This window comes from Physeter macrocephalus, chromosome 14 (assembly GCF_002837175.3).
Source record: "Physeter macrocephalus isolate SW-GA chromosome 14, ASM283717v5, whole genome shotgun sequence".
Taxonomy (NCBI): domain Eukaryota; kingdom Metazoa; phylum Chordata; class Mammalia; order Artiodactyla; family Physeteridae; genus Physeter; species Physeter macrocephalus.
In genome coordinates, this window is record NC_041227.1 from 43,970,952 (window position 1) to 43,983,099 (window position 12,148).

The 12,148-nt window shown below is 41.7% G+C and overlaps 1 protein-coding gene across 7 annotated transcripts in view; it reads left to right on the forward strand.

Annotated features, from left to right (window-relative positions):
- The window catches only part of RALGAPA2 (Ral GTPase activating protein catalytic subunit alpha 2), a 285,791-nt gene that overhangs the window by 100,604 nt on the left and 173,039 nt on the right, over nucleotides 1–12,148 (forward strand). For 6 of the 7 annotated variants that reach the window (XM_055090831.1, XM_055090833.1, XM_055090834.1 and 3 more), the window contains exons 16-19: nucleotides 231–395; nucleotides 4,094–4,234; nucleotides 10,323–10,460; nucleotides 11,934–12,031. In XM_055090831.1, coding sequence (XP_054946806.1) covers nucleotides 231–395; nucleotides 4,094–4,234; nucleotides 10,323–10,460; nucleotides 11,934–12,031 — 542 coding nt within the window. The remainder of the gene's footprint in view (nucleotides 1–230; nucleotides 396–4,093; nucleotides 4,235–10,322; nucleotides 10,461–11,933; nucleotides 12,032–12,148) is intronic. The other variant, XM_007100224.4, reaches the window with a different exon arrangement.

Below are 12,148 nucleotides of genomic sequence, written 5' to 3' on the forward strand. Positions count from 1 at the left end.
TTTCATGAGACCGTTGAAGATGCTTGAAAAATACTTTGGCAACAGGAATTTTCAGATTCCTGATATATGAATAACTCCCTAAATTGTAGTATAAGGAAGTGGTACCTAATCTTCAGCAAGAGAATCTGCTGACTTATACATCATTCTATGCATGACGTTTGCTGAGCAGCACAGTCTATGAGAGGAATAATAATGAATTCAGTCTCTGGATTATTTTTCTTGTCTCGTAGGCTGTGTTCCAGATTCTCAGAAAGGAACCACCGTGGGGAGATCCTTTTCTCTGAGCTGGCGGAGCCACCCCGATGTGGCCGAGCCCATGAGATTCAGGAGTGCCACCACATCCGGGGCGCCAGGAGTTGAGAAAGCGAGAAACATCGTCCGCCAGAAAGCAACCGGTAAGCATGTGTTCTAGTATTTCTCAAAGGAATGGATTTATAGGAATCAAATGTTTTTAAAGTTTGAAAATTCCACTCAGAACTTAAACACCAGGCCTTGTATTAACTGAGATGTCTCTGTATCTTTTCAACTTTCTGTCTAACTACTTTCTGAATCAGTTTGTGACATTTATTTCTAAATCCTTCATGGTGAAAAAGAACTTGAGGTGTTAATATCGAGTGAGATATTTGTGCAAAAGAGAGAAAATAGATGTTTTGTTTGATCCTTGAAGAAAATAGATTCTTAGTAATCACACAACCAGTTGCATTGTTGTTGTTGTTGTTGAACAATGCTGATCTGAAGAGAGGGTGGAAACTTATTCCAGCAAAGAAAAGGAGAATAAGGGCTTAGTTTTCAGGACTGGAAGGAGACATTTACATTTTTTGCTTTTTTGGAAGATGGAGCTTTACATGCCTGTAGATGTTGACCTTACAGGCTGTTAGAATTAACAAGAACTTGACCGGGAACCTCCAGTTAATCAAACTGTTGCTACAGTTTACTCTTAAAAAGAGAGAACTCTTTAATAAGTAAGCTTGTATACAGTTTTTAATAAGAACAAATAAAGCCCAGAGCCTTCCCAATGACTTTGAGGCTGTAACTTAAGTTTAAAACAGATTCCTATGAGTTTTTCTCAGATGCCTGTAGTTTTTTACATCAATAATACCATGCAATTGTAATTGATATTCAGCATGTTGACTGCAGAGAGAAGGTCACAGTTTCCTCTGGTCATAAATCAAAGATTCATGGACACTCAACAGTTTTTCCAATGCTTAGTTAAGGCTTACTACAGACGGCTTAGAATCCTGTTGGAGTTTTAATGAAAATATATTACACCTTAACCCTAACTCCTCCTTGTTTTCACCATACTATTTGTTTGTCATTGTCACCTTATTTATACCCTCCTTCTTGCTTCCTCCTCTCCCTGAGGAGAGACCTAGTTTCTGGTAACAGGCAGCTTTGGGGGAGGCTTATTTATGCATTTCCTTTCTCATCCCAGCTCCTAAAATACCTTTCTTCCATCACTGGATCCTTAAAAGGGATCTGAAGAGAAGTTTGTGACAAAGGTGGCATCATGCCTGAGCCGCCCAGACTTCCTGCTGCCCCTCACAACCCCTGAATTACAGAGGTGATAAAAGTGTTCATTCAAAGCACTTTTTCAAACTTTATTCTCACATTTTAACGAGCAGCAAATGATTGTATATTGCGTGTTCCATATGCCACTACTTGGCCAAAACACAGCCATAGGAGAGATTGCATCTTCGTTTTTCAAGAGGTATTCTAGACTAGCAATATGGTAGAGGCGCCAGTAGGTTTTAGAAAATCTTCTGTGCCTTTATGCCCGTGCGGTTCTGTTTATCAGTGTTCTCAGGGGCCTGAAAAGTCATGCAAAACTAAGAGCTTTTATTGAGTTGGCCAAAAAGCAACATCTTACAGAAAAACCCAAACGAAGTTTTTGGCCAGCCCAATACAAAGTCGTGTAAAGGTCCTTGTAGAGTATGTCACTTCAACACCATAAACCTGGCCTTTGTAGGATTCATTCAATTAAAAACACTTGGAAGCATAACCTTTAAAAGATAATGAAGATGAGAGCTATTGAGTAGGACAGATCTATTATCTTCATGTATTCTACACACATAGATGTATGGATATGTATATATGTATTTCCTATTTTATATTTTTTAATATTATAAAATATTATGACTCTTTTGTTGCCTGTGAAAACAATGGTTTTTGAATATTTTATTATATCATGCTGTTTTATAAATGTAATCTACATAGACTACATGAGCTTTTACTCACTTCTATTATTTTTACGTATTTTTAGTCTTTTAAGAAGGCCCAGAACATTTTCATGGTAGATTTTGGTTGTGTAGAGGCCACCTTTTAATGAGAGAACGGTAAGCAGCTCATGACATTAGTTTGTGCACCGTTATCATGAAGATGTTTATTATGGAAGACCCATTTGAAAGTGACTTTTTTTTTCTAATCCCAGTAAGAGAATATTTTAAGATTATTCTATTATAATTTGCCCCACAGACTACACTTAGACTGAGAAAATGTCAGTGAGGCTGGCAAGAGGCAAATATAAAATCAGCAATTGTGGAGTAGGGGAGTGAGGATTAATTTAACAGAGAATGTACTCGTTTGCACCTTAAAAGGACTGGCAGGGAGAGTCTTAAGAATGACAGAGTCAGCCTCCATTCCTGAGTATGAATGATGCTAAAACTTTACATGTCTAAAGTGAATGGTTAAAGCAAGTCAATTAATTTTCACACAAAATAATCTATATTTTATTATCTCTAAAATATCTAGTGATCAATTTTGGAAAAATGCACAATTATTTGAATTATAAGAGGAAAACGTTTTAAAGCAACACTCAAATGAAATGTCCCTGACATTGAGCATTAGACAAATCTTTTTTTTTTTTTTTTTTTTGCGGTACGCGGGCCTCTCACTGTTGTGGCCTCTCCCGTTGCAGAGCACAGGCTCCGGACGCTCAGGCCCAGCGGCCATGGCCCACAGGCCCAGCCGCTCCGCGGCATGTGGGATCTTCCCAGACCGGGGCACGAACCCGAGTCCCCTGCATCGGCAGGCGGACTCTCAACCACTGCGCCACCAGGGAAGCCCTAGACAGATCTTTTAGGAAATTTGAAGTCAGTCAGTTTGATGTTTACACGGAAGTCGTTTTCACCTAAATAGTATCTTATACGTTTGTGATTATGCTGTAATCAGTTCTGCAGACAGTTCTGTAGAGCTGGGAATTCTGATAGAGTGGGGGAAGACAGGAAAGTAAAAAGTTTGTTTTGCTTTTTGCAAATGTGTCACTACCGTTTGTAGTTGTATTCCGTTAATGTTAAATAAAACCACGTGAAAATAATACAGCAAGTAAACCTCCATATTTTTGTTTTAAGGATAAAACTGGTTTTACTGATGGCGGTTTCATATGTATGAGGCCTGTTCTCTTCCTGTGTCCATCCATTTTCTCAAATGGTTTTGACTAGCAGTACATAGAAACTTAAGAACACCATAAATTTTGTACTAAGAAATTGTGGATTTAATAAGCACGAAATGTGATTTTAAAGGATGGGTTTCATGGAGATTTTTTACCTTTTTCTCAAATATCAGATCCTTGAATGTTCAACTTGACTTTTATGTGTTCTGAAGCTTTTAGGATATTCAGTTTACTAAATGATTTGCTTTTGAATACAGTCATCGCTCAGTAAACCAATTTTTGAATTATTGATTATTTATGAAACCATTTAAATCTTAGGTTAGATTTTCCTTCCCTCACCGTGGCCTTTTTGTTTGGACCCATTAGGAAGAGAAAACTGGTTGTAATGTCTGCCCAAGTAAACAAACAAGCTAAATGTGAATCTGATACACAGCAGAAAAAAAGGAAAGGCTCAACATACAAAGCATTATAAAATGAGATTGATTATTTGTGAAAGGCCTGTGCTCCCATGCCATCAGAATGACTGAATGTTGGCTGTATTTAGAGACTATCATTAAATACTGTGCTTTGTGCTAACTTCCTTTAAAGTTTGAAATGACCTCCTTTGAATATTTAAAGAGAGACCAGAAAAATAATAATAATGAAAAGGAAGTGAAAGGTCCTGCGGTTCTTCTGACATGATTGTTGCTTTATCTCTCCTGGAAGCTAAGCGAAGCCAGTCTATCAGCAGCTGTGCCCACCTCTCTGAGGCTTTGCCCGCCACTAAAAGCGTCCCGCTTCTCCTCCACACCGTGAGCGCTCTCTTCCCTGGTCTATCTTACACCTCTTGCTCTCACAGGCTGTCAGGTACTGTAATGCTGTCTCATGTGGCCCCCCCCATGTCCCTGGGCTGCTCCCGCTCGTCTCTGCGCCCGGCTTCCTTTGTTAATTTCCCCACGTCACGCATGCCTACCTGGCCATTGCACTTTGCCTTTATTTTCAACGAATATCAATTGTTTCTATGCAGTTAAGATGCTTAGTAGCAATTAGATAGGCAGAATTTCTGTAACACCACTGGTCTTTGCATTCCCAGCTGAGCACGATAGTTTTTACGAGGGGAAAACGGCGATGCCTGCCTCGTGTGCCTTCAACAGGGAGCCTATAGAGAGGAAGGAAATCTTCATAAAATTCTGCAGCAGTTCTGAGTGTGCCAATGTTAGCATGTTTGCTGGGCCTCCCCCCCAAAATGAATAAACTGGAAAAATTCTGCAGGCTAGACTTCCTTGGAGTTAATAAATCATGTAATAATTCATGTTTAAAGTAATGGTCAGTTTATACAGATTCATACTTACTGATTATTGAGCTTACAGTCAAAAAAAATGATAAAAATTGCTAATTTTCAAAACAAAGAAATGTTATTCCTGGCCTTCAGCCAGTTAAAATTGAGTTTAGCTACCTGTTGTTTATATACAGTGCACTTTCTGGTTTATTAAGATGTTACAGCACCAGAAGAAATTTTTGGCATGGACACCCCAACAAAAGGATTTACTTTGCTCTACAGTGAATAATTAGGTCTATGTCTACTTATTTTTCAATGATCCTAAGATGAACTGAATCTTCTTGCTAAAGTGGGAAATATTTCCATGTTCTTTTTATTTTCCAAAAGGTGGTATTATAGACTAGTATTTATTTAATACTGGAGATAGCTTACTTGTGGCTTTGAGTGGCACTAAATCATGTCATTCTGTGGTTTAGCAAAGCAAAATAAACGATGAGAATCTAAAATATCATATTATTTAATTTCTACAATATGAGGGAAGACTAAGGACTGTGTTTCTTAGAAAGCTCTTTTTCCCTAGTAAATACTGAAGTTGGAAAATAGTAAGAATGGTACAGGAGAAGATGGCGACCAGTCAGTTAAATTACTGATGAGCATTAACTGCTTCATAATTTGGTTTTCCAAAAAATACTTCTGCCTGGAGATGATTAATAAAGTGTTTAAGATACTTTGGCTTTCTATTTGGCTGATATACACCCATAAGGAACTTTCTGCATGGTGAAAAGTTTTCTTCTTTCACAACCCATTTTTTCCCATGTTGTTTTAAGTTTTTTTAACTAGTTTGTCCAGAATGTGTTCTCACAAGAAATCTCTTCCTGTTAGTAATTTCATTTTGGAAGCTTTTTTCTCATTCATTATTATATTTTAGTTGACTCAGATTCTTGATTCCTATATTTACATGCACAGTTCCAACAGAAGCGGAATATGATTTAGAGCAGGGGTTCTCAACTGGGGATGATTTGCCCCCCGGGGAACATTTGGCAATGTCGGGAGACATCTGTGGTTGTCACAGCTGGGGTTGTGCCACCGGCACCCAGTGGATGGGTGCTGCTAACCATCCTACAGTGGAGAAGACACAGCCGCCACAGAGAACCGTCTGACCCAAAATATCAGTGATGCTGAGGTTTGAGAGACCCCGACTTAGCGTGGAGTGAAGCCGGCCGTGCTTGGTCCGTGCTTTCCTGCCTCTGCCATCCTCACTACTGGTTTTACAGCACAAAGGGTGAAGGGACCTAGCACTATGGTGACTTTGAGGACGATCTGCTGATCTCTTTCATCTGGAAACCACAGTCGCAAGCTCCTCCCTCATGTGAAGCCATTTCTTCTTTATCAGAAAAGTGAGCCACGGTCCCGTGTAACTGTCCCATCAAGAGTCTGGGCCCAGAGTGATGCACGTCAGTCCCCAGTCTGAGATGGTACATCTGCCGCTGACTGGCACACGAGAGAATTAAGTGTGTGCTCCAGTTTGAATTCTGGTGTTGGCATATCTTGCTAACCTTTTGCTAAATACAGATGCTGTAGGCAGACATCCGCATGTGCATTATACACAGGCAATTTTAAGGTTGACCCTCTGGCCACACGTTCTTTACTATAAGATGATTGCTAATTTTGTTTTCATTTAAGTTAACATTTCTTGGTTTTGTTCCTTGTCTATCTGATTATTCAACCCACCAAAATTGTTTTAATAACTGAAACTATAGAGAGTTACTTACCTTCACCCACTATGATGTCTTATTCTGATCCCTTTGGGGCTCTTTATTTGGTGGCAGCAGAACTTTGGGACAGTCACAACCACCTGTATTCCGTTAATTAGTATGAATAGCTGCATAAACGAACACGTGGGGGGTGGAACTGGCAGTTTCAGTGATTTCCTTTTTTTCTCCTTTGTGGAAACAATTCTTTCCAGCTGTTTTGGAATTTTAACTGCTTTTATGTTGGGACATTTATCAATCTGTAGCACTTAACAGGCCATGCAGGCGGTGGATTTTATTTTTCTTTGGAGCATATTGTAATAGTAGTAATTGGAGAATCAGTGATCTTCCCTCGTTCCAAAAGAGGCTTCATGGGACCTGATTGAAAGTCTCACTTTGCTGTGTCTGCATCTGGTTCTCCGGCTTCCAGGTAGCACCCAATTATCAGGATGTGCTTGTGGGCAGGGTTCGGGCTGATTCACCTGTGGTCCTCGTGGGACACGTCAAGACGTTGAGCTGATTTATGTCTCTTGTGCTTTTCATAGGGTCAACTTGGTTTGTGCACAGTGCTTTAAAAGTTAGGAAATGGCACAATTAATTTTGCTTGTGCAACCTCGTATGAGGGGTAAATGGAACCCAGAATTTTGGTGATTGAAGAATGAGTCTTAGTATGTTTAATAAGATGGATTAAGGAAGCCTTAGATTAAAGAGTGAACGAAATTTCTTTTGAAAAGTAGTCAGATTCCTGAATAAATAGAAGTTTCTGAAGAGTTCACACACTTAATTTAATCATGCCGATTCTTCTCTTAGCGTGGGAAAAAATGAAATTAATCCTTATTCGATCATTTTTCTGGTGCTTTGAATGAGCTTTAGAAAGCAATGATTTAGTAATGGTGTTGGTGTTGTGTAACTTACACTATCAAGAAGCTAGAAAGTTGGTGCTTTCAGAGTTTGGGTTATTGGGTTAGCTCTACTTGAGAAAAAGTGAATGATTCGGTGAATCTGACACAGAATTCAGCTCTTTGAAGTGATTCAAATTGTGTGATAGTCAAAACAGAGAATGCAGTAGACCTCCCAGAATTTATAACGCCATTTTTATATAAGCTAGACTGTCCTTTTTATATTTTGCATATCAGATAATCCTCTACCTTGATATTTGCATATCAGTATTAAATGGTTTTAATCTGTTATGAAAGAGCATTTGCTACAGCTGACCCTGTAGAAGGGACGCAGGCTTCACAAAAATAGAAAGCCAGCAGAGGGAGCTCGAGAACTGTTTAAAAAAGGAAAAGGAAAAAGGTATTAAGAAAATGTTTCTGATATTCATTTGTTCATCTATACAAAACAAATCTTGAGTATATACCTAATACAAAGTATGAGAAAAGGCCAAAAAGTGTACATATGCAAATCAGGAAATTGGGTTTAACTTGTGGGATAAGGAGAATTTACATCCTTTTTTTCCACACTCTGTCACCATAACAACCAAGTACAGTGACAGCTCAGGGCACTGTCCCCACACAGCCTGACGGATCCCCGGACCCATGGTTCTCCCCTTCCCTCCCACTCTTCTCGGAGGTTCCCGTCCCACCTCTTCCCATGGTTTCTTCAGGCTTGGGCTTCCTCCATCTGAGAAGGCCCTACCAACAGGTTTACAAAAACGGAGCATTAAAGCCATATCAGGCCAGCCTGTTGGGAAGGCAGACCAGCCGGCCATGGCATGCTCTTCGTCCGTCTGTTGTCTGAGGACCAGTGGGGACACTCGAGTTTGGAAGCCGTGGTCCTGTGGCTCTGTTGCATCCCACCAGATGGCATCGTTCTTTATCTTGAAAATGATGCTGCCGCTGTTGGCCCTGCTCTTATTTGTTTCTGCTCAGAGGCCAGAAACCAACATCTACCAGTTCTTGGCATGACGTTTAAGGGAATAAAACCCACTCTTCCCACTGTCCATAAAGACCAGCGGTGCCAATTACCTTTTAGAGACGTAGGAAGCTCTTGGGCTTCCCCTGCTGACCTGCTGACATGGGGCTTACAAGCAGGTTCATTAACAGGTAGAAACCCTTCCCAGAAGGTGTCAGTGTCTTGCATAACTAGACAGTGGGAAGGATGGTCCGTGGGGTCATCTGGCTTCTGTTGCCTGCTGCTGGGGAGCCTGGGAGTAGAGCCGAGGGGGCTGGTTTCTGCTCCGGGATGCTGGGCAGAGCAGCCCAGAGCGCTTAGGATTGTCCGGTGTTTCCCATGGCTATTCAGGAGCAGGGAAGAGCAGAGACAGCCTGGAAAGACGAGGCTGTCACGGGTCTGTCTGCTCCTGCCTCCTTCCCTTACTCTGCTTGTCCCCTAAGCCCAGCTTCCCATCAGTATCTGAATAGAGAATGTGGCCCAGGACTTTGCATTATAAGCGAGGGATCACACACATTTCACGGTTTTGAGGTCTGGTAACTTGTATCAGTGTATTTAAAACTGGAGTTTTTATGTGGATAGTAAAAATAAAAGCAGCAGTCCTTCGGTGAAATCCTCTGTGTTATATTTAGAACCTTTCTACATACACCTTCTTAGTTGGGGCCGACCAGCCCTTTGGATTGTGGCTCTGGTGAAAGGGTTACACAGAATGGGGGCACCTTGATGGTGAGATGCATTTCAGGTGAGGAATCAGGTGACACTTCCAGGTAAGAGGGTACAGGCTGAATTTTGATGAGTCCCTTTTTAGAAGGACTGAAACGTCAGCAAATGAAAATTTGGGGAAAATATGGGTGTAGAGTTCCGTGACTGCACGAGGGAGTGTGGAGCCTGGGGGGCAGGCAGCTGTGGGGGTCACACGCAGGACCACGTGGCAGGTCCTACAGGAGGGGCGCCTGGACGGCCCGGGGGAGGTCAGCCTCGAGGGGGGAACAGCAGGGGCCGTGTGGGCGGGGCCTGCTCAAGACTCAAGTGAAGGAGAGCTCCCGGTGGGGGATCAAGCCTGTGGGGTGACCTCTAGGGGCCCTGGAGCGCGAGCCTGATGGACAGTGATGGGGGCCTCAGACCTCCGCAGGAGGGGTGGCGCGGTCGCATCTCTCTTGTAGCGGGACGTCTCTGAGGCCACAAGTTAGGAGTCTGACGGTGATGCCAGAGCAGAGGGCTAGAACCCTGGAGCTGCAGAGAGGTGGTGGGGTGACTCTTCAGCACCTTGGGTGGTCTTTGGAGATTAAAATGAACCGTGAAGTTTAGAAATGAGCTCGGAGGGACTTCCCTTCTTTCGGGGAATATGGTTCATAGATATCCTAGCTGGGATCACCCAGTGGTCAGTGCTCAGCTGTGGTTTTCTATTTTATGACATATATTTATTGATTCTCTAAAAACACCAGTGGGTCGTTTTTGTACTTTAGTGATTACTTCAACCTTGCATTTGGTGAAATGTCATTAAATAATTACAGGATTTTATTTTGGACAGTTGTACATTTATCTGTTAAAGAGAATGATCAAGTTGAAATTCCCATTTCTTTTTATCTTCCTTTAGGGCGTGTGTGTGTGTGTGTGTGTGTGTGTGCGCGCGCGCGTGCGCACGTGCACGTGATGTCCCTCTTTCACATGTGAGTGACCTTCCCCTGCACCTCCCGGATCCCTCTCCCTTGACATGCCTGTGCCTGAAACTCCAGTGACTTTCACAGTTCTCAGCCATTCTGCTCGCTCTCCCTTCTTTTTTTCTTCACTTTGATTGAAAGAAAATGATTTGTAGAACTTAAAAGGCAAATGGTCACTTGGAGTGGAATATTACTGTTAACAAGTGTAGAAAACTTTATGATATGAAAGACAATTATCTTACTGCACAATTTTGTGGAAGAAAATAGTATCTAAAACTATGATTTTTAGAATCAGTTGTTTTAAGTAGTGAAATTGTTTTTAAAAATCTTGAAATACATCCCTGCATGTTCTGTGTCAATGCCCACAGAAGTGGAAGAATGCCCGCAGCCGGAAAATGCAGCTGCAGCCGAATCGGGCCCCCTGGCAGCAGCCGAGCAGCAGCCAATGGTTCGGAGCAGCAGCAGCCCTGACGTCACGGAGCCACTGTGCTCAGAGGCCCCTCCGGGTACCAGCAGCTTCCCTTCCTCACACGGGACCGTAGATTCTGGCCGGGAAGAGGCTGCATGTCGTGTGGCTTTCTACATTTATCCTAACTCTATTTATTTCAAGGGAATTTATAAGTTGATTTGCAACGATGTGATTTCTGGCAATGAAATAGTCTAACTACTTATTTTAATCTATTTATCTAAATTGTGTGTGTGTGTGTGTGTGTGTGTGTGTGTGTGTATTTACTTTTTTCAAATGTGGCATGTTTGAGGACTAGAAAAAAGTCCAGAGTGGCTGGAGTGGGTGGGAGGTAGAGATTGTTCACTACAGGTGAGGGAGGGCAGCAAGTTAGGGCAGAGGCAGGGAGGAGAGGCGTGAGGGGTGAGGAAAGGGCTGCGAGGAGAAACGTCGACAGTGAGAATGGAAGGCTGACCAGACTTGTGAAGAAGTTTATTAGCAGTGTGCAGAGTCTGCTGAGGTTGAAGATGATAACTTGTAATAGCATTAACCCACACAGTTTCTCCAACAGCTTTTAGCAGCAACTGGTGTGGAGGGCCAAGAGGCAGATGGTTAGACCTGTAAACAGTGACTAATGTATTTTACAGTGAAAGCACATGTTTAAACGTATCTGGCAACAGTGAACACGCTTATTTAGTTTCATGGGTTAGAGAAGAAATCAACCCAGCCATCCCCTAGTCCTTAAGGTCACGGTCATGCCGCCCTCATCAAATGCGTAGGAAGTATCCCCTCTTAGAAATCCTCTTGAGATAAGAAAATACAATAAAAATAATTGGGGAAATGTATTATCTGAAAGATTTTCTCTTCTCCAAAAGTTTTTGTGTAAGATCATTATGACTTTTTTTTTTTTCCTTAAATACTTGGTAGAATCCATCGGTTGCTTGGAGTTTTCTTCTAGGAAGATTTTAAAGTACCATTCAAATTTTTAAATCACTATAAGACTACTCATATTTTCTTTTTCCTGTTTTCTTTTGGATAAGTTGTGTTTTGTTCCTAGGAATTTGTTCAATTCATGTTTTTTTTTTCAAATTTATTGGCCCCAGACTACTCATAGAATGTGATCTTTTAAATTACCTTTTGCAGGCTTGGTGATGGTATTCCCTTTTTTATTACTGACACTGGTTATTTCTCTCGCCAGCAACGCTGAGCCACCTCACTGCTTCCTTTCCCCATCAGCTTGCCTGGCTGACTCAGGCAGCTCTTGTCTGAGACCCCTTCCCCGAGGCTCCGGGACAGGCCTTGTTGCCTGCCCCCTGGGTAACGTAACCCAAGACAGTGAAGCTGTCTGTGCGTCAGAGACCAGGTCTATGGAGCAGACGTGATCCATAGGCTACCAGTGTGCTGGGCCCAGATCTCTCTTTTTTGTACATCTTAGGATACTTAAATTTAATAATTACCTACGTATAAAAACCTTTTCCAATTTTACCATCTGAGATATTCCTGCTGTTGATTCTCCCCTCTCCCAAATCTCTAGATCAAAAGGTAGAAAATGCACAGAATGTGAGTTCTTCAGAGCCCAGGCCTGTTCAGGAGAACAAAGGACATGAGAAGAAAGAACATGAAGGAATAACAGTAAGATCTTTTCAAAATATATCCATTTGTCATTAAAAATAAACATACAAATTATTGGCACAATACATAAATTTATTAGTGGTGTGATGCTATCTTTTTTTTTTTTTTTTTTTTTTT